A 21846-nucleotide genomic window follows, 5' to 3' on the forward strand; every position below is an offset into this window, starting at 1 on the left:
GCCGTATGAAAAAAGTAATTGGACTAAATGTGCTGCATAAATGGAATAATGTCTAAACTGCAAAAAACTGTTTTATTTAAACGCTCCCAGCGGGGCGATGGATTCTGTTCCAGTGAATCTGGGAGAAGCCTCCCTCAGTCACACAGTGATACAGAGAAACTTTGAAGGTTTTTCTTATGGAACACCTCAGTGCTGCATTCAAGGGTAACAACAGCCTCTTTTATAGCCTAACATTTGGCAACTGTTCCTTCATTATCTTCCTGGTAATCTTGTTGTCCTCCTGCAGAAATGGCGCTCACTCCGTCTTCACAAAGAACATCTACCATACACTAGAAGACTTCTGAAAAACTTTAAGTATGTGTAAAGGAAATTCATTTTTTTTTCTAAACACATTGTACATGTTAGAACATAATGAACAAAATGTTCTGAAACTGTTCCTCACAATTTCTGTGTTCGGGTTTTTTTTTTTGGGTGGATCTGAAACATGGCTCAATGATGCAACCTAACAGTCCGTAAGCCCCACGAACTGACCGTGTATATCCATCCTCCTGAGTTGTGTATCCTTAGCAATTTTTTTAATCATTAGAATTTGGCTGGGTGCTTAATAATGCATTTCTGTAGTATGTCAAACTCAGAACACACATTTATTGTTGCTTTACACAGACCTTGAAGGGATAGTTCACCCAGAAATGCAAATTCAGTCATTATCTACTCACCCTAATGCCGAATGAAGGTCGGGTTTAGTTTTTAGTCCACAAAACTCTGCTGGAGTTTCACAGGAAAACAGGACTGCAGAATCTCCCAAACAATGGAAGTGAATGGTGACCAGTTTTCAAATGTAAAAAAAACAAAAGAATAAAATGCCTCCACACTGCTCGTCCAATCCAAGTCTGACTTGCACTGACTTAGGACAGTTCTAACTTGATTTTAAGAGCACCTTACCCCAAAGGATGATGGGAGTGCACCTCAACTCTTAACATAACTTTATTCTGACACTGTCAGAGACAGTGAGATTGCTGTGAAAGTGGTTTAAGGCCAGCATCATTCATAGACAGGCTGTCTTAGACTTTCTTGTTGTCCATCACAATGAGACGTAGCGTATTTAATAGCATTGTCAAAAACACCTCAGTCACATTGACATTTAATATAAAGAACTAACTTACAGACGGTGCATTCATGAGGGTACGGAGAGAACAGACACGACTGTTTGGTCACTTTTCATGTCAGCGGTGGAGCTCTGCTGTCCAACACACAACGCTGCTGCTGCTGACTGATTAAAAAAAAGTTTTGTCCACTTGCTCGTCCTTCATCCTCCACCGGATCGATCCTTGTTTTTTCTTTCATTTATCAAACAACATCATAATCATCGGGCTCAGTGTTGCCACCTCGACAGCTTTCACTTAACGCATGACATGGCACTAAACAATGTGATGTAATTCATAATCATGTTAATGAAACCCATGAGTATTAATTAATTTATTTACCCCTTTTGATTTGTTTTGAATTTTGGCATTATCTATACTGCATGGTTCGTTTAGCTGTGTAAAATTTAAAAAATATTACTTAAAAAAACCCCACAGCCAGCCAGTAGATGTGTTTCGTTTGACATCAATAAATAAATCTGTTAGAACAGTCTGCGTTGATTTATACATTAATATGAGGTATTCTTACAGTATCTGTTTTCCACAGCTGATATAAACTGTACGAAAATCCCTGCAGCCATCTGAAGGCAGAAAGACAAATATGTTGATGATCTGCAGCCTCTGATTTAAGAACTGCTGCTTCAAAGCGCCGTGACGTTACGCACAACAATCACCATGTTTACCGTCATTAAATCACATGCAAATCACACCAGGCTGCTCAAGAATAACCACACAAACCTCTACAATCAGACATGAGACCGATCTGTTAAAACTCTGCCTGTTTAGATGAGAGACAGCGACTCATCACTGCCTCCTTTCCAACTTTTTTCCTATTTAGCAAACTTGGTGTAACATGCTTTATTCTTGGAATGCATTACTGTGCAAATGCATTTTTTGCAGATATGTGGTGCTGCGTGTTCCCATTCAAGCAGAAACCATCATGATTTCCTGAAGACGATGATTCATGTTGTTGTCAAACCTCACTTTGATTGGCACGGCTCGTTCACAGTGATGACACACCCACACAGTCCGTGCACCGAAAACCCACCACCACACACTCGACGTCGTTTGATTAAAACGGGGCCCTGTGTCTTTTTGTTGCCTCGGTGTGATGAATCATACAAATGTGGATAAGAGCTCACATTTTCAGTCTCCCCTGAAAGGCCTTTGTAGTGTTGCACTGTGTTGTAGTCATGAACAGTGACAGAATGAAATAAGAGATCTTGAGAGAGAAGTTCAAACCCTGCCTGCTTTAACACCCCCACACACCTGTTAATCTTTACGTAAAGTCGTGATTGTCGCCTGTTTCAGAGTTAAAAATATTTCTGAGGTTCGCTGAGACTTTAACTCAACCACAACACCCTATTATGACTTGAAACTAACTCTTACCTTTGATAGGATCTATTAGAGCCAGTATTTCTTGCGTTTTCTCCCAGAATGCTTTTGGGGACTCGATCAAAGCAGAAACACAAGCAAATATAAGAAGTAGCAGATTCTCAGTAGCCACTATCTGCAATCTGAGGCAGGTGAATTACTCCTGTGCTCCGTGTCAGTGTTTACTGGAGGCCTCCGGTGGCCTCAGCAGGGTCCATTAACGTGTTGACATCAGCTGTTTGCTGAGAGGTTGCTGCTCTGCCCATACAGTGACAGTAACTGTCACACTGATCAGTGTTTCCCACAGTACCAAGTCCTCCAAGAACATGGTGTAGCTTTGTCTGAGATCACTGCAGAGGACTTGAATGCTGACTCTAAACCTGACCGGACTGGACATCTCCACAGTTTGGGCTTGAGGGGCATCGGTGCCTGATGATCAGACCGATTATTGTTGTCGTGGGTACAGGCTCTCTCCAGCTTTTAATGACTCCAGACCTGTCGCAGTCCAACAAAAACACTTTTTGAAACATGTTTGGTTTGGTTGGGCCAGTCTGGCCGGTTCATTCCAGGACAGAAAAATGAGATCAGTGTCTGCAGCAGCCAGTGGAGGTTTAAGTCAAATAGAAAAAGAATAAAAATCAACCAGTTATTCATTTTAACAGCTCTAATTTACATTAAAGAAATTAGGGATGTGCAATATTATTGGCATGTCATTGGAATGGGCTGATAAAAGCTTTAAAATGAGATATCGGTATTGACTTGAAACGCTGTGAAAGTATATAACATTAATGCTAACAGACTGAAATAACTTGTTTTATCGGACCAAACATCCAAAATCCAAATATAAGTAATTTACAATCATATAAAACAGAGAAACGGATATAAACCAGAGAGTATTTGGCATTTTTTCTGGATAAGTAATTTACCAAGGTAATACCAAGTAATTAATCGTGGGCAACAAGCAATAATTATTTTCATTATTGATTAATCTGACTGTTATTATTTTTTAGATTTACTGTTAAATCAACTAACACCTGAGATACTCAGTCTTCAATCACAGGAGATTATGAAAAACAGTTAAATCTTCCCATTGGAGAAGCTGAAACCACTGAGTTTTGGCTTTTTGAAGATTTAAACAAATGATCAAATATCAAAATAGTTGCTAATTAATTTTTTGTTGTTTTACTGTTTATGTTTTAATCAATCAGCACTAGTAAGTATGCAATTAATTACTAATTGATAAGACAGTTTGTCTCATATTTATTATTTAAAATACATTATACATACACAAAATACAGAATACTGTGTTACCTATTTACCAAATTATAGTTTTGTTTTTATTTGTTTAATTTGTGAGATATTTGCTTTCCACTCCAGTTCAATGGAGATTAACTGGGTTTCATTTGTGGTGCTCACAGCTACTAAAATGTAGATTAAAAAAAAAACTCAATAGCAACGTTTCTATACAGAAACAATGTCGCCGATATAATCTTCAATAATCCTCAGAACACACTGTCAGCAGATTTCATAGGGAATATTTCTTGAGCAGGAAGGACGTACAGTTTAAACTGTGAACAGGCAGAAATCTCAGAGGCAGATTTCTCAAAAACCTGCACAAACAAATCCAGGAGTGTCTGCTTGGATAGACGCCACTTGGTGGTAAGTGGGTGAATATGTTTTTTTTTCCAAATGTTGAACTTTGCCAACTGACCCTTTAACAGCAGGGAGCCAAAGGAGGCGATGTCAGTCCCTCCATCTGTCCAACTGTTTGTCCATCCCTCTGTTCACCCGTCTGTTCCAGAGGATAATCCAGAATAGTTTTGGAGACCCCCTGGAATGTCCTTTTTTATCTGCTCCCTCCATCGAGTCAGAAATCTCTCTGGTCCTCGGCAGTACGTCTCCGTTCCTGCATGAAATAGTTCACAGTGGAAAAATCTGTCAGTCGGTTGTTTGTTCCGTCCAAAAGTTTTCTTTTGTGGCATTTAATAAAGATTGAGACTTCAGGTGGCTGCAGGAGGGACTTCACACATTCACAAAAAAATGTAGTGTGTGTTCACTCAATTTCACATTTGTGAAGATTATGTTTCAGGCTGTAAAGGGAGAGTTCACCCAAAAATGAAAATTCAGTCATTATCTCCTCACCCTCATGCTGATTGAAGGTTGTGATTAGTTTTTTAGTCCACAAAACGCTGCTGGAGTTTCACAGGAAAACAGTGTTACAGAATCTCCCAAACAATGGAAGTGAATGATGACCAGTTTTCAAATGTAAAAGTCCAACAAAATTGTTTAAAATTTGGCCAATCTTCGTTGCTTCCTGTGGGTTCTACCAATAGATATTTTCAGGGGTACTGAAGAGAACAGATGGTTTGACATGTTACTGACTTTTATCAACCGTCTGTGCACCTTTATTTTAGAATTTTGTGCTGTTTTGACTGAGTTTGAACCCAAAAAGATTTTGCTTTGTGGAATACCCCCAGGTACTCTTCTTCTTCTACAAATAAAACATACGTTGTTAGAGTTTTTGTAATCCTGAGCCTCAGAACAGAGTGCAGGTTTGTTCTCCCTGGAACAAGTTGCCTTTGATTATAATGAATTAAACAAAAAAAATTGCAGTTTGTTCCTGCATTGTTATTGCAAAAAAAAAAATGCCTAAAAACATTGCAACATGTATTGCAATTTTTTTAGAAAAGCTGCTGTGAAATCAGGCATTTTAAGCTCTTGGAGGGACTGATTAAACATACAGAGTCTGTGGTTCACAAAGCGCTCGAGCAGCGTTTCCTCTCTGTGGCAGCAGCAGCAGTGTTACCACCTCGACTCCTCATCATCTCATATCTGCCGCTCCCAGACAAAGTGTGTTACTCCATCAGCGACACTTCCCACTTGTAAGTGCAGCACTACGCTGCGCTGGCCTCTAGGTCCACCCCCCAACACACACCCATCACCCTCCACCTCCACAAATGTAGGTCACATACAGCTGCTGTAGGAGTGTTTGTTTGCCTGGTTGTCACCTCCTATTACACCCCCAACATCTGCAGTGTGGGGTCACAAACAAGGCCAGTCCTTGATGCACACTGGCCTTTTACTACAACAGTGTTGACGTTCACACAATGATTGCTAGAACGCTGAAGCGATAGATTATTAATGTGGAGGTGACTGCGTTGTAGAGAGGAGGATGTGCTGTGTGCCATCAAAGGAGAAATTTGCTGAAGCCATAATGTTTCCGGCTCAGAAACCCCCTTATTCTTAACAGGAATTTATCACCTGTGAAGATCTCTGTGAGTGATTAGACTGCCAGACCGCCATTACAGTACCTCAATGACAAGCGGGGAACATTTGCAGAGAACATCTTGACTGGAAATTCAACTGCCTGCGCTTATTGTTCATTTTTTTCTCTGTCTGTCGAGATGGGGGGCAGAGATTTCCCTCAGGGGCTCAGAGATATTAGAGTCATTACTGTGACCTTTCTTTGCCCCTCAATCTCCAGTGAACCCAGTCTGACTTGTGTGTGTGTGTGTGTGGGGGGGGGGGGGTTAGCATGGCTGTCACAGCGTCTCTTTGAGGGACAAGACACACTCTGCAGTCAGCTGGGTCAAGCCTGTTCATAATGATGACCGTCCACGATCCCCAGGAGGTCGACACATGCTGCGCACACTGTATGTCAGAGTGCTGCACTTATACATATTTATCAGGCAGGCTCCGCCCACTCCTGCCTCTATCTGTCGGTCGTCACGGAGACGAGGCCGAGGCCTGTATTCCTTTATATTTGAGCAAACCGGCACCATTAAAAGTAAGATGAATTAATTATTAGCAGGTCCTGTCTGCAGCGTTCTCATGGATGTACAGACAAATACACTCTAAGATATAAACTAGTCCCCATAGGAGCACCGTTTTAGTTCTTAGTAGAACCTTTGATAAAGGTTCCACTTGGTTCTACCTAGACCCCAACGTAAAGGGTTATACCTAGAAACATCTGAGAAAGGTTTCAGCAAGAGACCCCTGTGAGAGGTTCTACAGAGAACCCATCTATGGTGTAATGCTAGGTTCTATCTACATCTGTTCCACCTTCTAAGGGTGCTAACAAGAATCCACCCAGGAGGGTTCAAATGAGACCTTTTTCATATTCCAAGGGTTTTATGTTGAACGCAGTCATGGGGTTCTACTGTTTTATCTAGAACACATGCTGGATTCTACCAGAACTCTTTTTATATTCTGAAGGTGCTAACAGGAGCCCAACAAGGGGGTTCTATCTGGAACCGATTTTGATTACCGTATGGATTACCTTCATACGGTGATGATTCTCAGGAAGGTTCTCGAGTTATAAGGAACATACTTTTTTCTGTGATGTCTGAGCTGACTGATGGACGTTTAATCGCTGTTGTCCTCCAGAAGTTAAAGTCACACTGAATCTAAAAATATGCAGATTGTCTGTTCAGATCTGACCGAGTGTGATTTTTTGATGCAGTTGGACACTAAAGCTTTTTAAATACCTTCAAGGGGAAATTTGGCTCTTTTCACATCGATGTGAAAAGCGCAATTTTTCATATTTCATCTTCTGTTTCTTGTCTTCACCTCTGGGTACCAGGGGTCTTGTTAAATGAGTGTTTTAGTCACCTAGCATGAAGCTAACACGTAACACATCCTTGGCGTGCAGACATGCTGGACCAATATAGAACTCAGAAATGTATTGCTTCGATCGACTACATTTAGCATCAGCACTGACCGCACTTTCACAGGAAAAGTGCCAAAATCTCCCTCCAGCTGCGTCGATGAACTGTCACAGCCTCCCCCGAAGCTCCAGCTGTTGACCACGTTGATAAGAAGCCAAATCAGCAGGCCAAACTAAAATAACTCACTTCCTGTTGTTTTTATATCACCAACACCTTTGAACTCACACTTCGTCTTTGCCTCAGGTCTTGCCTGCTTCGACTCTCGCATGATCACAATCTGAAAACCTCTGCTGTATTAGCAGCAGAGAGATGACAGGAAATGAGGGGAGAGACATCGAAAACAGCTCGAACAAACGTTGTGGTTCACGGTTGGCTCCTTAACCCCTGAGCCACCGAGGCTCCCCACACTTATGTTTTAATATTTCCATTATCAACATGTCCTCAGGAAATATCCTAAAATAAGAAACATTTGTCAATACATTTCAAGGATCTGAAGATTTCCTTAAAACCATGTTTGCAGTTTTAGACACCGTTCCTACTGATAAAAACAACGTAGTACTGGCCGGTGTAACTGCTGGGATCTGGGGCCAGAAACAGTCAAGATGATGAGAGGTGAGACTGAGGTTGTAAATTAATCCCCAGGTTTTTTCAGATTCATCCATCATAGTTTAGAGACCGACTCTCTGGTTCTACTTTGACCTGCAGGACTTTTACCACATTTCTGTCTCATTGGAGCAGAGTCAGGAAATTATCCACCAACCAAATGCTGGTAAAATAAGAAAGTGGCTGATAGATTTCAGGCACAATATGTATATTAATTATTGAATGGTTGGTGAATTCGTACATGTGTGTAAAAAGTAAATCTCCCACCCTGCATGGGAGGGACTGTAATTACAAGTTTACATGTCAACATCCAGGTAAGGCTTTAAATTGTTTTTCTTTTCCCTGTGCAATGCAGCACAACTAAAACATGACTGAAACATGATTTTTACACATTTTGCTAAAACAAAAAAAATTGTATTGTGTCGTTATTCAACATCTTGCCCAGTCTTACATCCTAGTTATGATTACAGAAGGATAGCTGGATTTTAGTTTCACCTTCAAATAATTTGTCAGTCAGTGTGTCAAATAATGTGCTTAGGTAAAATGCTGAAACAGTTGTCTTGTTTACAACCTGTCTGATCAGACCACAGATACACTTGCTTTAAACCATGCACTTGCGTATGCATCCACAGACACTGTGGCTGCCTCACATATCCTGCATCCTTTTAGAGTGATGGTTGTGCACGAGCTCAGAAATCCTCAGAAATTAATACAACATGTGACGTGTGGTTAAACAGCGAGTGCATCTCCAGCCCTGTTCAGAGTGATGTTCCCAGCAGGCCTTAGAAATTACATTGATGAGAACAGTGTTGTTATTATTAGATAAGAATGACAGAAACTGAACTAATAAGATTCAAATTAACAAACAGAATTATTTTTATTTATCAGCAGGAAAACTCAGAGCCATGAACTGCACATCTTACTTATTTTTTTAAAAAAAGTATCATAACTAGGGAGGTTGATGGTGAATCAATAATCAATTAAAGGGATAGTTCACCCCAAAAAAACTGCTCATCTGGTGTAATCCATGTCTCCTAAAGCTCCGATATGCCAAGTTAACAAAAAAAAAAAGTTATTTCCAGCATGTTTTTATCCTGAATCTTCACTGTAGATCCTTAGTTTGGAGCCACGTTCACATGCACACTGTCATGTTGGGAGTTATTAGCATTATGGAGGCATTTAAAATTTTTATTCTGTTGTCTTTTTTTATGTTTGAAACTGGTCATCATTCACTTCCATTGTTTGGCATCCTGGATGTCCAAAAGCCACAAACACGCTGGAGCGACAGAAACTTCAGTCTGACTGGAATGACAGGAGATGTATTTCAGTTTAAAACACCAAAATATTTTGTGTTTCCTGATGATAAACCTTACATTGAATATTCATATATTTCACACAGCTGATGTCTTATACAAAGACTAGAAACTGAACTATGAATAGAACTATGCATTTTCCATTATATTTAAGCTAGTTTTAACTTGTATTCTCACATTGTGGCTCTTACAAGAACAGAATTTAAAAAAAAAAGAAAATGAGGAAGAAATAAGAAGAAAATCATTTGTTTTGTATCTTTATTAATTAATAATAATTAATCATTTATTATAGTTTTCAGCTGTTGCTTAAGGAAAATGCACAAAATTTGCAGGCAAGCTGATTATTGCAGGCAAGCTGATTATTATTAACGATGGTCAAAGCTAGAAAAACGTATTGGACTGGAATGTTTGTGTCAGGAGGGACTCGGAGCGTTTAGTATTCAGCAGTGTGGCAGTTTGTTGACATGATTGTTAGTCGTCATGTCACTGCTTCCTCCTTCCTGATGTGACGTTGACATGAGAAGGTCTGAATGTTCGATGGCAGATTATATTTGATGCGGTTTTGTGCGCTGCTGCCTCCGTCTCTTTGTCAAGGCTTCTTGCATTTTTTATTGTATTGACATGGACATAAATGATTAAAACGTGGTATGTTTGTGTGTGCGTATGAACACTGAAGTATGATGTCAAAGAGAGCATTCGTAAAACATGTATGCATAATACATAATTAATTTGTTTGTTGAAGTTTTATAGATTTATTGGCTGCATATAAGAGGAATGGTGCATCTGACAGAGTAATATGAGCGGATGGCAAAAATGAGACTGAGATGGGGTTCATTTTCGTGGTCGAACCAAACTAAGACCAGCTTCCCAAAATAGCCCAAAGTTGAATATTTACAGCCCCTGTTTTCCCTTTTTTCTAGCCAACAACTGTCCACCCCATCACCACCATCTCCTCGTCAGCACATACCCTCAAGGCTCTTTGTGATTTGGAAAATAATTTTCTCTGCTGCGGTTTCTTGGTTACTGGATCTTTTTTTTTTTTTTTTCTTCCGACTCCAGTGAAGCCATACCTCATCTTCCTCCCTCCTCATGCATCAGTGATGTTTCTTTGTCGTTGCAGAGGCTCACGTCCAGAAGCACAGCCTGCAGACGGCGCAGAACCTCCTGCAGGAAGAGGTGGCACGTGCTGAGGAGCATTCAGAGGTAAAAAAAAAAAAAAAGAAAAAAAAAGGAGCTCTTTCCTCTTCTTGCAGAGAAATCAAACATAGTGTTTCATCACTTTGGCAGCAGAGTTGTGGATGATTTCTTGAAAAGCAGTCTGCAGTCTAGCTGACAGCCCACCCACTTCTGTGCAATCTGATCTCTAAAGACATGAGGCATATAGGTCTACATACAGTGAGCAATCCACCAACATCTGAGAGCACTTCCAGCTCGGCAGCCTCTGCAGAAATCCCTCCACATACTGTACATGTGTTCTGTCAATCCTGCTCTCAGATTGGACAGATTGAAGGATTTGGGAGCAAATGTGTTTTCTCTTATTTTCTGCATCTTACTAATAAGTGTTGATTTTCCGAGTGACTTCTCTCGGTGACGAAGCAGCTTGGTTTTTATCTGAATGTCCATTTTTCTGACTTAAAAAGAAAACCTTGTGAAGAGTCAGAGTGAAAACATGCCCGTGTTTTAGATACATACCGACATATTGTAGATGACTAACGGTTCCTGCTCGGCTGCACAGATCAACATACCCATCATATCGGGTCACTGCTCAAACTGAGAGGGGGCTGTAAGCTGTACTGTGAAAACTGAACACCCAGTGAGTGCTGAAAAATAATATCAAAATGGTGTGAAAATTGATATTGAACATATTGTATGAGTTGTATGAATGTGACCTTCATATGAAGAAAAGTAAGAGAAATCTAAGATAAGACTATGAAAATGTTCTTGCATGAGGCCCAGTGTCTCAGATACTCAGATAATCCACAAACGTCACTGCGAACACTTTCTTACATTTCATAGTCGGAGCTCTCAATTAAAATTACTTAAAACAACTCGGTCTTGATATTGATGGAATGAAATAATGACCAGCTCAATACAAAGTGAACCATGCGGTGACCTTGATGCAGCTGAGTATAAACTGAGCCTTGAAAGGATAATGAGCTCATTATTGTAACATTACTGTAGTTCGAGTACAAACAGTGAGTCGGTACAAAAGCTCATGTTTACCTTCATGCACTCACTCACTCGCCTGCAGGCATCTGTTGTATAACTCCGCTCACAAAACTACACTGTTTCTTAAACATGCGTGTGCTGACATGACGTGTGTTTGCACACAGCACATCAGCACACACAACCTATTCTTCATGATCCTGTCTAATTTATGATGACCTTATTCTGTGTGAGCTGCAGAGATTCTTATTACCAGATATCAACTTGTCTTAATACTATCTTTCTCAAATATCTTAGTGCAGATTGTATTCTCGTCTTTGTTTATCTCTCCTGCTCACGGTGGATTACAGGTGGATTTTTCACAGGCTGTTTGTTAACAGAATATCATTGTTCCACTGAAATGAAGCTGTATTTTTTTTATGTTAAACCACACAGATGGGATTTACAGATTGATTTAAAAGACTGCAAAAAAAAAAGAAAAAAAAGAACAGGACCCAAAGAAGATGAATTAACTGGTTATATGTTTTGATCTCATCTGTGTGTTCATTAACCAGAACGCGGTTGTTTCTCTGTCTGTGTGGACAGAAACACGTTTGATTAAAGCAGTAGAACAGAGAGACACAACAGCCACATCTGAAACACAACACATTTAAACTTTTTACCTGAAGTCTCCTTCTTATCGATGAGCATGGACATGTTTTATTGATGCATCTGCATGCCAGACGTCCAGCAGAGAAAACTGCACTGCTGCCATCAGGTTGAAGGTTACATGATGAACTGGCTCAGCTGTAAAACACTGAAGTTGTACCTATACGTTATACGTGCACACATCATTTCCTGTGAACGCGTGTGCATGTACACCATGTGCTGAAATGGCGTACTCCACCACTGACAGTGTAAAAAACTGTATATCAAGGTAACTAATGAGTGGAAATACATTTAATGCCTATAACAGAATAAACAGTGAGGCCACAACTCATCATTATTGTCACGACCGATTACTCTGACAAGTTCAGAAAATAGAAAAAACATGTTTTTAACTGTTTCCGAAATCCCAAGACGATGTCCTCAAATGTCTTTTTTTGTCCACATCCCGAAGACATTCAGTTTACTGTCATAGAGGACTCAAATCAGATCAGATCACAAATCAGAGAATTTTTACACTTTTTCTTAAAAAGTGACTCAAAACAAGTAACGGATTAATTAATGGAGTTCTTATTTTTAAGCATTATAACTTTAAAAAGATTGAAAACATAACTGTCAACATTTATCAGTTTTGATGCTCGTCTGTCCACAGCTGCGGTGGTTTACATTGTGTCTCTGTGATCCTGCTGTCAGTCAAACGTTAGCTCAGCTTTTGCCCACAGCTACATTTTTTTTCCTTTGTTTTTCCATGTTTCTCCAAAGACACTGTTTTTCATTTAGTCAAGAAGTTAATCAGTTTGGAAATCACTCAAAGAATTAATTTTAAATGGAGCACATCGAATTTTGGCTGCAAAATAGATGATTTTTGTTGTTCCAGTTTGACTTTAAACATCAAATCATGTTATCTGTGTATATACTGTCAGTGTTAGGATTATCACTTGAGTATTAGTTTAATTCTGAACTATTTTGATGACCGATTAATTATTTTGAGTCATGTTTTAAGGCCGATCTTTCTATATGAAGAAAATAACTGTTTTCTGAATGCAATCAGTGATTTCTGCCTCGTTCAGAGAAGGAGGGAGGGATGAATGAATAAATAGAGAAAAAAAACACACACACTGCACAGATGTAGACAATGAACCTGTGGTGAGAGGTGTCCTGTTGCTGATTCAATGTCGATATGATTGTCAGCAGATCATTAAAAAAAAAAAAACAGGCTGTATCTCCGGATGAAGCGCGGTGAGAGCAGCGCCTGACACGCCCTTTGAGCGGTGCAGCTCAGACGGGCTGTGTGGACGCAGATTTCAGTTTCTCAAATGTGAATAATTTCTGTTTTCTTTAGTCGTTTACGACAGTAAACAGAACAAGACATCTGAGGATGTCAGCTTGGACACTGATCAACATTTTTCACCTTTTTTTGACATTTAACTAATCGATTAATTGAGAAAATAATCAAAAGATTATTGAAAATCATCATTAGTTGCAGCCCTCGTTGAAAGAACACGCGTCGTTTATCATTGTCCTCATGGTGCACATTACATATAAAAATCTTCAGCTGCAGACTTATGATAGTTAATAACATCACTTCTGTTATTATAATGCATATAATAACAAGGGGGCCTGTTTGAATCCTGCATGTTCTTTTGGGCTTCATCAGGATGGCGAGGGAGTGTTATTCACACATGAAACCCACACTGCTGCTCCAGGCTCGGATTGATCCTCGCCTCGCTCCTCCCCCACCCTCACACGGCTGCAATCAATACCTCCATGACTCAGTCATTAGAGCGGCTGTCCACCGATTGATCAAGCAACACCCAGCAGCACAAGCCGAACAGCCTCGCTGAACCAACGCTAAGGAAACAACATCGGGACATTTGTTTGAGACTGACAAATCGCTTATTTTATACCTTAATTTTTTTAATAATTCATAAAAATAACATGCTGTCTAATTACTGGATATTCAAGATCGACATATTCACTAATTTGTGTTGTCACATTTTTAAAATCTTATGATGAAAGAATCCTTAAAAATTTCACTCCTGTGTGTGTGGGAGTCCTCCACAGAACTGTGTTTGAGAACGTCTGAATCAATACAAAGATCTCTCTCTCTCTCGTGTCTCTTGTTCTGTGACGATCTCGTCTGATCTCTCTCGGTTCACATTAAACCCTCAGAGGGTCACTGCTTCAGTGGAACGGGTCTTTTGATTTTGTGATAGTTCTACAACGAATGCTGCAGTTTCTAAAACATCTTTATTCAGATCTCAGACGTGCTCACACAGCAGCAGCAGCGCTGTGACCGTCAAAATCTGGAAAAGCGTGTTTTTCCTCGGCCTCGGTGTCGTGACGAAAATCCCTGCCTTTGAAGACTCCGGCCAACAGCTTCCTCTTCTTCTGTCGCCTAAAGTCAAACAAGCTGCCTTATTAGGAAGATTCCTGTCAGGTACCAACATGAAAATACAGATCTGATGAAGGAAACAAAACGTGTTGTTTTACAGGAGGGCTGCAGCTGTTCAAAGGACCCTGCTGCCTCTAAATTCATCTTGTTTTACTTCATCAATACCAGGGATGATAATTAATTGACGATCGATTCATCTGTCGATCAGAATCTGATCAATCATGTAAAACTTCACCGATCCTCTATCAACTAAACGTCTGAAACATGAAGCTCTTTACGTTTCAGAGGCTCCCATTAAAAAACCTTCTCATCTAAAGAACCTTTACAAGAAAGAATTCTTCAAGAACTCTTTCATCAAGGGTTCTTTCCACCATGACATAAAACGGTTCTTGATAGAACCTCCTCAGTTGATTCTACATAAAACTCTTGGAATATACAAATGTTCTCTGTAGAACCTGTGTTCTAGATAAAACTCTTGGACTATAAAAAGGTTCTCAGTCGAACCCCCTGGGTAGATTCTTGTTAGCACCCTTAGAAAAGTAGAAAAGTTCTGGATAGAACCTCCAGAGAGGGTTCTAGGTGGAGCCATTGCACGAGAAAAGGGTTCTCTGTAGAACAGATGGTTTCAGGTATCAGCCTTTATGTTGGGTTCTAGGCAGAACTCTTTGAAAGGGCTCCAAGTTCTAACAGGAGTGAAAAATGGTTCTCCTACAGAGACAAGCTGAAGAACCCTATGTGGTTCTAGTTAGCACCTTCATTTCTAAGGGTGTATGTAACGCAGTCAGAGAACGTGGAACATTTTGTTGTGTAAATGAAACTCTGACTGAGGGGTTGTTTGGTATCTGCTAAAGACTTTGTAAGTCTGGTTGATTGATTAATTGATGTTAGATTTGAGCAGTGATCGATGGAGGACGGAGCTGAACTGAGGGAACACTCTGTGTTCTGAACTCGAGTTCACAGCTTCAGTTTCCTGTTGATGACGTGTCAAAGTTGTCAGATTTCTGCCAAGAGGCGACTGATGTTGTCACGGACTGTTCTCCTGCCAGTGTGTGTGTCTTTTCTCTTGTCACGCACACACGTGCAAAAAAACCTCTTTAGAAAGTTGTACACAGATTAACAATGAAGGATTCTGCAGGAGAAACTTTACTCTTTCTCTTATTTCTTTAATTATATAAAGAAAACCATTTTTGTACCTACTGGATGTGAAAATTAATATAAATATGTGTTTACGGTGCAGTCAGAAATTTATGTGAAGATGAAAACCACATTATCATTCCTCTCTTTTTGCTGCTGTTTACGTTCCTCTGGACACATATTTTAAAAAAGCACCACAGAATTATTTCCGGTGTTTTATACATGCATATTTAATGACTGCGTATATTATTTTATTTCAGTGATGTTGTTGATTCTGATTGGTCAGCATTCTTAGATCTGATCACAGACTCTGGAGGAACAATAAAATCACAGTTAAATCACTAAAATCATTTAAAAATGAATATTTTGTGTCAATTGATATTTTTTGGTACATAACCATATAACAAACATGATAATGTAAAGTCAGCAGGTCACCACTGTGAAATAAAACCATGTAATAAACTGAATAATGTTCAGTGAGCAACAACTTTGTTTTCATCGTGTAACCTGTGTTGTATAACGATAAATAAATGACCTTGATATCTTGATGAAGAGAGAAGTTAACAGTGAGAAAAGGTTTGGAGAAGGTGATTTATAAATAAATGGTAATTAGCTGTTAATGAGGAGACATTTTGTCGACATGAACTGATGAAAAAGTCTCAGCCATTATCGATTAAACTGCAGATTCTTTTCTCAGTTGATGTAGGGATGGATCGATTCCAAAAACTTAAAAGTACAATAATCCAATGATAAAGATGATATGATATTTATCACAATATTTATGAAATTAAAAAAATTGATGCTTACAGGATATTTTGTTCATATAAAATGTTTTCTGTGCGTCTGCTTTCCATCTTTGATGAACTTAAATAAAACAGTCAGTCAGTACCTAAACACGTGCGAAAAGAATTGTCTTTGATAATCAAAGTTTGAGTTATGTTTGTATAACTGCAAAATTAAAACAATATAAAATAAATAAAAAAAAATAAAATGATAAAATATATAATGAAATGCCAAAAGGGTAAAATGATGAATATTTTCAGTTTATTACACAAAGAAGCAGAAAATCCTCACGTTTGACATTTTTGCTTGAAGAATTGTTGTGAATGATCAATCGATGATGAACATCATTACCACTGATTGCTCTGTTGACTGACTAATCAATTGTTTCTGATCTAAATGTGTTCTCGTTGTCCCGTGTAACCTGATTTGTCCCGGTGACCTGGTTCCCCCCCACCGTTCACGTACAGTAAACACACTGACTGATGCAGCGTGCACAGACCGACCTGCTGGCTAAGACTGAAGCATTCAGAATATCCAGAACATTCTTAAAACAGGAGAGATTTAAAGGATCAGGCTGGTGGTATTTTGTATTTTCTAGTTTCTAACAAAGGCTAATCAAACACAATTGTTGTTATTTTCAGCTGCAGATTAATATACATTTAGTGCCCTGGTTTTACTGCAGCAGGATGGTGTGTGTGACTCAAAATGAACTACAGGTAAAGACGAAGTGCAGCAGTTGCAGCTAATCAGTGTGTTTTAAATCATTTCTGTGAAACAGAAGAAAAAGATACATCAAGTTTTCACTGTTGGTTTTGATCTGTCCATGAGAAAAATATAAAATAAGTCTTAATCTTAAATCAGAGACCAAACGTTAATTCTCACAAAGCCTCGTTCACTGTCCTTCCATTAACCCCTGGTCAACCATGTCGTGATCTGAGGTGTTTCTGGTTTATTAAATGTCCTCCCGCCGTGTCGTCTTCCCCCGCTGTGGCTTTAGAGCCTCTCCATCTGGCATGGAGGCCATTAAATAACCTCAGGTCACAGTGAATATATTGGCCCCGCCGCCAATATACAACAGCTGTTACCTGCAGAGCTCATTTCATTTTATCTGGAGTGTACAAACAGTGATCTGCACCGAAGTGTAACATTCATGCTTTGCACCAAAAGAGTGAAAGCATGTTAAATAAAATGACAGCAAAGTCACAGCTGAATCTTGCATGTAAGACAACATGAACAGAATTTTTTCTTACCTTTTCCTTCTTAGTTTTGACACAAGCCTGATGCCTCATGAGGTAACTCAGTCCTGTCTGCCTTGAGTTGAAATGACAAATTACAAAAGTATGTTAATTTGCTGCTGCGTCCGGTCAGAGCATGGATTCACCTGTAGAACAAGCTGCAGAGAGCCATGATCAAAGTGTGGCCATATTTTAGACAGAGATGCAACAGTTTGACTCTCTTTATCTCCACAAACTGGACGTGACTTATCACAGTAAAACAGTTTCACACAATGATGGTTACATGTGGTCTGCAGATTACATGTGTGCCTTAGATTAGCACTAGTAGTACTTAGTTAGCTAGCGTCTTGCTAACATTAGCTAAGATGTGTTTCTATTTTCAACACAGACAAGCCGAGCACATTGCATATCTCAGTAAAAGGAAACAGGAAAGGAAAAAGCTGACCAAAGCTCCAAATGGGGCGGGACTTAGGAAGGGTCGGTTTAAAAGCTCATTTTAATTGATTTTTAATTTAATATTGACACTGTAACACCCTTATTAACAACCAACCATTTTTTTTTATCATTAAGTCACTTTCACCACACTGTTTACTGTGCAAATAACTGATCTTTATCGTCACAAACAAAAATCCTGCGTTCCTTTATCAGACTAAAGAAGTAACACAAAACAAACCCAGTTGATGCAGAATGAGACGCTGCAGAACTCTGATCATATACGGTTTTCAGTTCAGAGTGTTTTTTCATTCATACAGACTTGTAGCAGTGGCAGAGCAACGTACAGAGTTTCCTCACAGTATCAATATTTCCGAGTTAACCGACTGATTTAGACTTTCAGGTCTTTGTGTTGGTTTCACTTTTAGTCAAATTCTGCATGAAATTATGTGAAATACAGCGACAGATACATGAGCCTTCCTTTCATCTCACCACACTGATCTTACCGTGATACTCGTGCTCGATACCCTGTATAAAGTCTTTGCTATGCACACGTTTGTAAAAAAAAAAAATGTAAAAACCCTTATAGAAACCTGTTTATGTGTCTACACGACCATGAAATCTGGTTCCAGCTGAAGTGTAGCCGTGTTAACCGTGTTTCCCTAATCCTTTACCCCAATTATGGAAACCTCATTTACATGACGTCTAAGAAATCAGGTTACTGCAGAAAGACAACAGTAAATTCACATGAAGCGCTATGTTCTCCACTACAAACCTCCCACTCGTTCTCTGTGCGAACACACAGAAAGTAATTAACTGACCGAAATGTGAATAAGCCCTTGTTTTTTAATCCCAGGCCTGTAAAAACTGAACTAAATCAGAACTGGCTTTTGAACAATCACCGTGGTTTCTGCAGCGATTACTCCGCAAATAAAACTTCTGTCCTCCACCAGACGAGGCTCACACTCAGCTTCTCACATCCTGGGAACACATACAGAGACAGATCACACGGCTTTCAAGCTCTGCCAAATGTAACAGTCGCAGCACACGGAGCGTTCGCTGTTCGCTGTGTAAAAATGTACTTACAGTGAAATATCGCGGTCGACAAACTGTGCCAAAGTTCATGGGTAAACATCCCGGAGCTGATTAAATCCTCTTTATTCTTAGAGGAGTTTGTTTGAACGATTCCCCGCGGTTGGACCTCCCTTTGTGTGTTGTCCCGTCTCCTGATGTCCGTTTATTTGTCTGCCCCTCTTCACAGGAGCTGCTGGAGAAGTTCATGGAGGGAAACGTAAGCCTGGATGAGTTCCTGGACTCCTTCCAAAGCTCCAGGAAGACATATCATATCCGCCGGGCTCAGGCGGAGAAGATGCAGGAGGCGGTTCAGGCCAAGCGACAGCCGAGCAAAACCAAGAGGGCGGAGGAGAGCAAAGTCCCGGAGGTGAAGAAGGACTCGGAGCAGCCGCAGGAGCCTCAGCGGCCCAACGGCTTCGTAGCGCAGGGACCTCTTAGAGTGTTCCAGGTACGCTACGGCCTCACGCCAGCCATCCTCCTCCCTCATTACCCCGTCTCTCCCCCGGCCTCGGCTCCAGGCTATCAGAGTAGCACCCCCCCGCCCGAACCCCAACCGGGACACATCCTCAGCCCCGGCACGCCGCTCCCAGGACACGGCCAGCCGGTCGGCCTCAGGGTCATCGGACAGTTACCGGGCGGCTGGCCGGCGAACGGGCGGCCCGTGAGAGTGCAGCAGCTTTACAGGCCGAACCCCCAACAGCCTGAGCCGCCGTACCGATAAGCCGGAGGAGGAGGAGGAGGGAGGACGAGGAGGAGGAGGAGGATGAAGAGCCGGTTTGAGAGGTCTTCCGAGACATGGAACCAAACAGTGGCCGTCACAATCATGTAAGCAAAGACTGACGCAGAGACACGCAGCGCTGCAGACGTCCGTTTCTGTTCTCCATCCATGACACACAAATGTAACCAGAGCAGAGACAGAGAGGCAGAGACAGGGAGGCAGAGACAGGGAGGCAGAGACAGGGAGGCAGAGACAGGGAGGACCAGGGCTCCGAATCTCTTATCAAATCTCTTCTCTCTCCTTATTATTTCTCAAAACATACGGACGAATCTGGTGGCTGAATTGTGAGCGATGCCGTCATTTCTGCAGTGACAGCTGAGGCGGAGACGTTCAGGTTGATCAGCAGACGGGTTCAGGTTCAGTCTGAAACTGATCATAACATTTGGTAACAAACAAAAACAAAACAAAACAACCTCTTTTTCATTTTGTGCCTTTGTGCTACAGTATCACGCGTAACCAGGCAGCTACAGCCGATTTTTGCTCGCTATCACATGGAACAACTAACATGGAGCGGTCGCGTTTCAGAAAAAGTTTTCCAGCACAAGACTGGGAGCAGACAGGAAACTGGAGACCGTCCCTAAAGGTGTCTCACCTCAATGTCCGACAGCAGTACCGTCAACCTGAGAAGCACAAAGAAAATTCAAGGTGCTTTATAGGAGAACAGACATACATTAAAATAAGAACATTAAAATTGTGTTTGTGGTCATAAAAACAAAAACGTTAAAATCAAACATGCAAAAACAAGAGCTGCAGATTATCTTAATGAGAAGTTCTGTATCTACGTCACTGTAAAGCAAACAGTCATGTTTTAAGCCCTGATTTAAATGAGCTGACAGTTTCCGGTATCAGGAAGTAAATTAAAATCTGCTTCACCTTGTTTGGTTTTAATACTGTGAGTTAAACCTGTTCGAGATGATCGGAGGGGTCTGGCTGCCTCATAAAGTAAATCAGAGACATGTTTAGGCCCCGAGACATTTAGTGCTTTATAGACAAGTAATTTTTAAATGTTAAAGTCTATCCTCTAACGAACAGGAAGTCAGTGTAACGTCTGGTGTAACGTTCTCCACCTTGTTGGTGTTGGTCAGGACTCTGATTGAAGACACTGTTACAACAGTTCAACCTGCTGGAAATGAAAGAACAAACAAGTTTTTACTGTATCTTGTTTAGACAGAAATCCTTTAATTCTTGGTTTGTTTTTTGTAAAGTTTAACATTTATAGATTCTAAAATTTTTAATGACATTTTATGACCACATTTTCAACATATAACGAGTTCTTGAGGAGCTCCTGGAGAGATTTCTTGAAATCTGATGAATGAGGTGCCACCACAGTAACGTCGACTCGTCTGCTTCACGTCCGCCGCGGTAACGTCGACTCGTCTGCTTCACGTCCGCCGCGGTAACGTCGAGTCGTCTGCTTCCGCCTCAGATTCGTGTCTCTGTAGGAGCTTCTGTTGCTGTGGCCGGCTGCAGATTAGTTCGGCTGTAGTTAACACATGTTCAGTGTAAAATGAAAATATATTATGCTGCTCATCTGATCTTCATGTTGTACAGACAGACTGTGGACGTTAATGAGGCTGCCTTTAAAATGTTTCTGCCCTCTCAGCCAACAAAAGGTGATTAAACACCTTTGAGTTTCACTTATTTAAGCCTTTAATTACTTGAACGAGATTTGATAAGGGATTCAAAAGGATTCGATACTGTGTTTGAATTTGATAAAATGCTATCGAACCCCGTCCCTGAGGAGGAAATGAAAGTTTTTATTGTCATTTTTAATTGTATTATTATTTTTGTATACTATACATGGAGGGATGTGAAGCACAGGGTTGTGAAGCACATCTTCAACGCTGATTTAAAAAAAAAAAAAAGAAATAAAAAGGATCTCATTGTTCATTCATACAACTTAGGACAGAGAGCAGCTTTGTGAGATGCCAAGAGTCACTGAAATGAATGATGGCATCAATAAAATGGTGTTTTAATATTAACTGTCATTGTTTTTCATCTTATCCGTGGAAATGTTTCCACGACCGTGAATCACTGCAGAGCAAAGTTTAAACAAACAGGTGGTATTTATTAATAATTCTCAGACTATAACCTGTCAATATTAT

The 21846-nt window shown here is 40.3% G+C and overlaps 1 protein-coding gene across 1 annotated transcript in view; it reads left to right on the forward strand.

Annotated features, from left to right (window-relative positions):
- Window positions 1-19894, forward strand: part of vps37d (VPS37D subunit of ESCRT-I) — a 37389-nt gene extending 17495 nt beyond the window's left edge. Inside the window, exons 3-4 of the mRNA XM_084730113.1 lie at window positions 10220-10302; window positions 19151-19894. Of these exons, the coding sequence (XP_084586239.1) occupies window positions 10220-10302; window positions 19151-19684 (617 nt within the window). The 3' untranslated portion in view covers window positions 19685-19894. The remainder of the gene's footprint in view (window positions 1-10219; window positions 10303-19150) is intronic.
- Window positions 19895-21846: the final 1952 nt, after the last annotated feature.

This window comes from Lutjanus erythropterus, chromosome 11 (genome assembly GCF_056507025.1).
Source record: "Lutjanus erythropterus isolate fLutEry1 chromosome 11, fLutEry1.hap2, whole genome shotgun sequence".
Taxonomy (NCBI): domain Eukaryota; kingdom Metazoa; phylum Chordata; class Actinopteri; order Lutjaniformes; family Lutjanidae; genus Lutjanus; species Lutjanus erythropterus.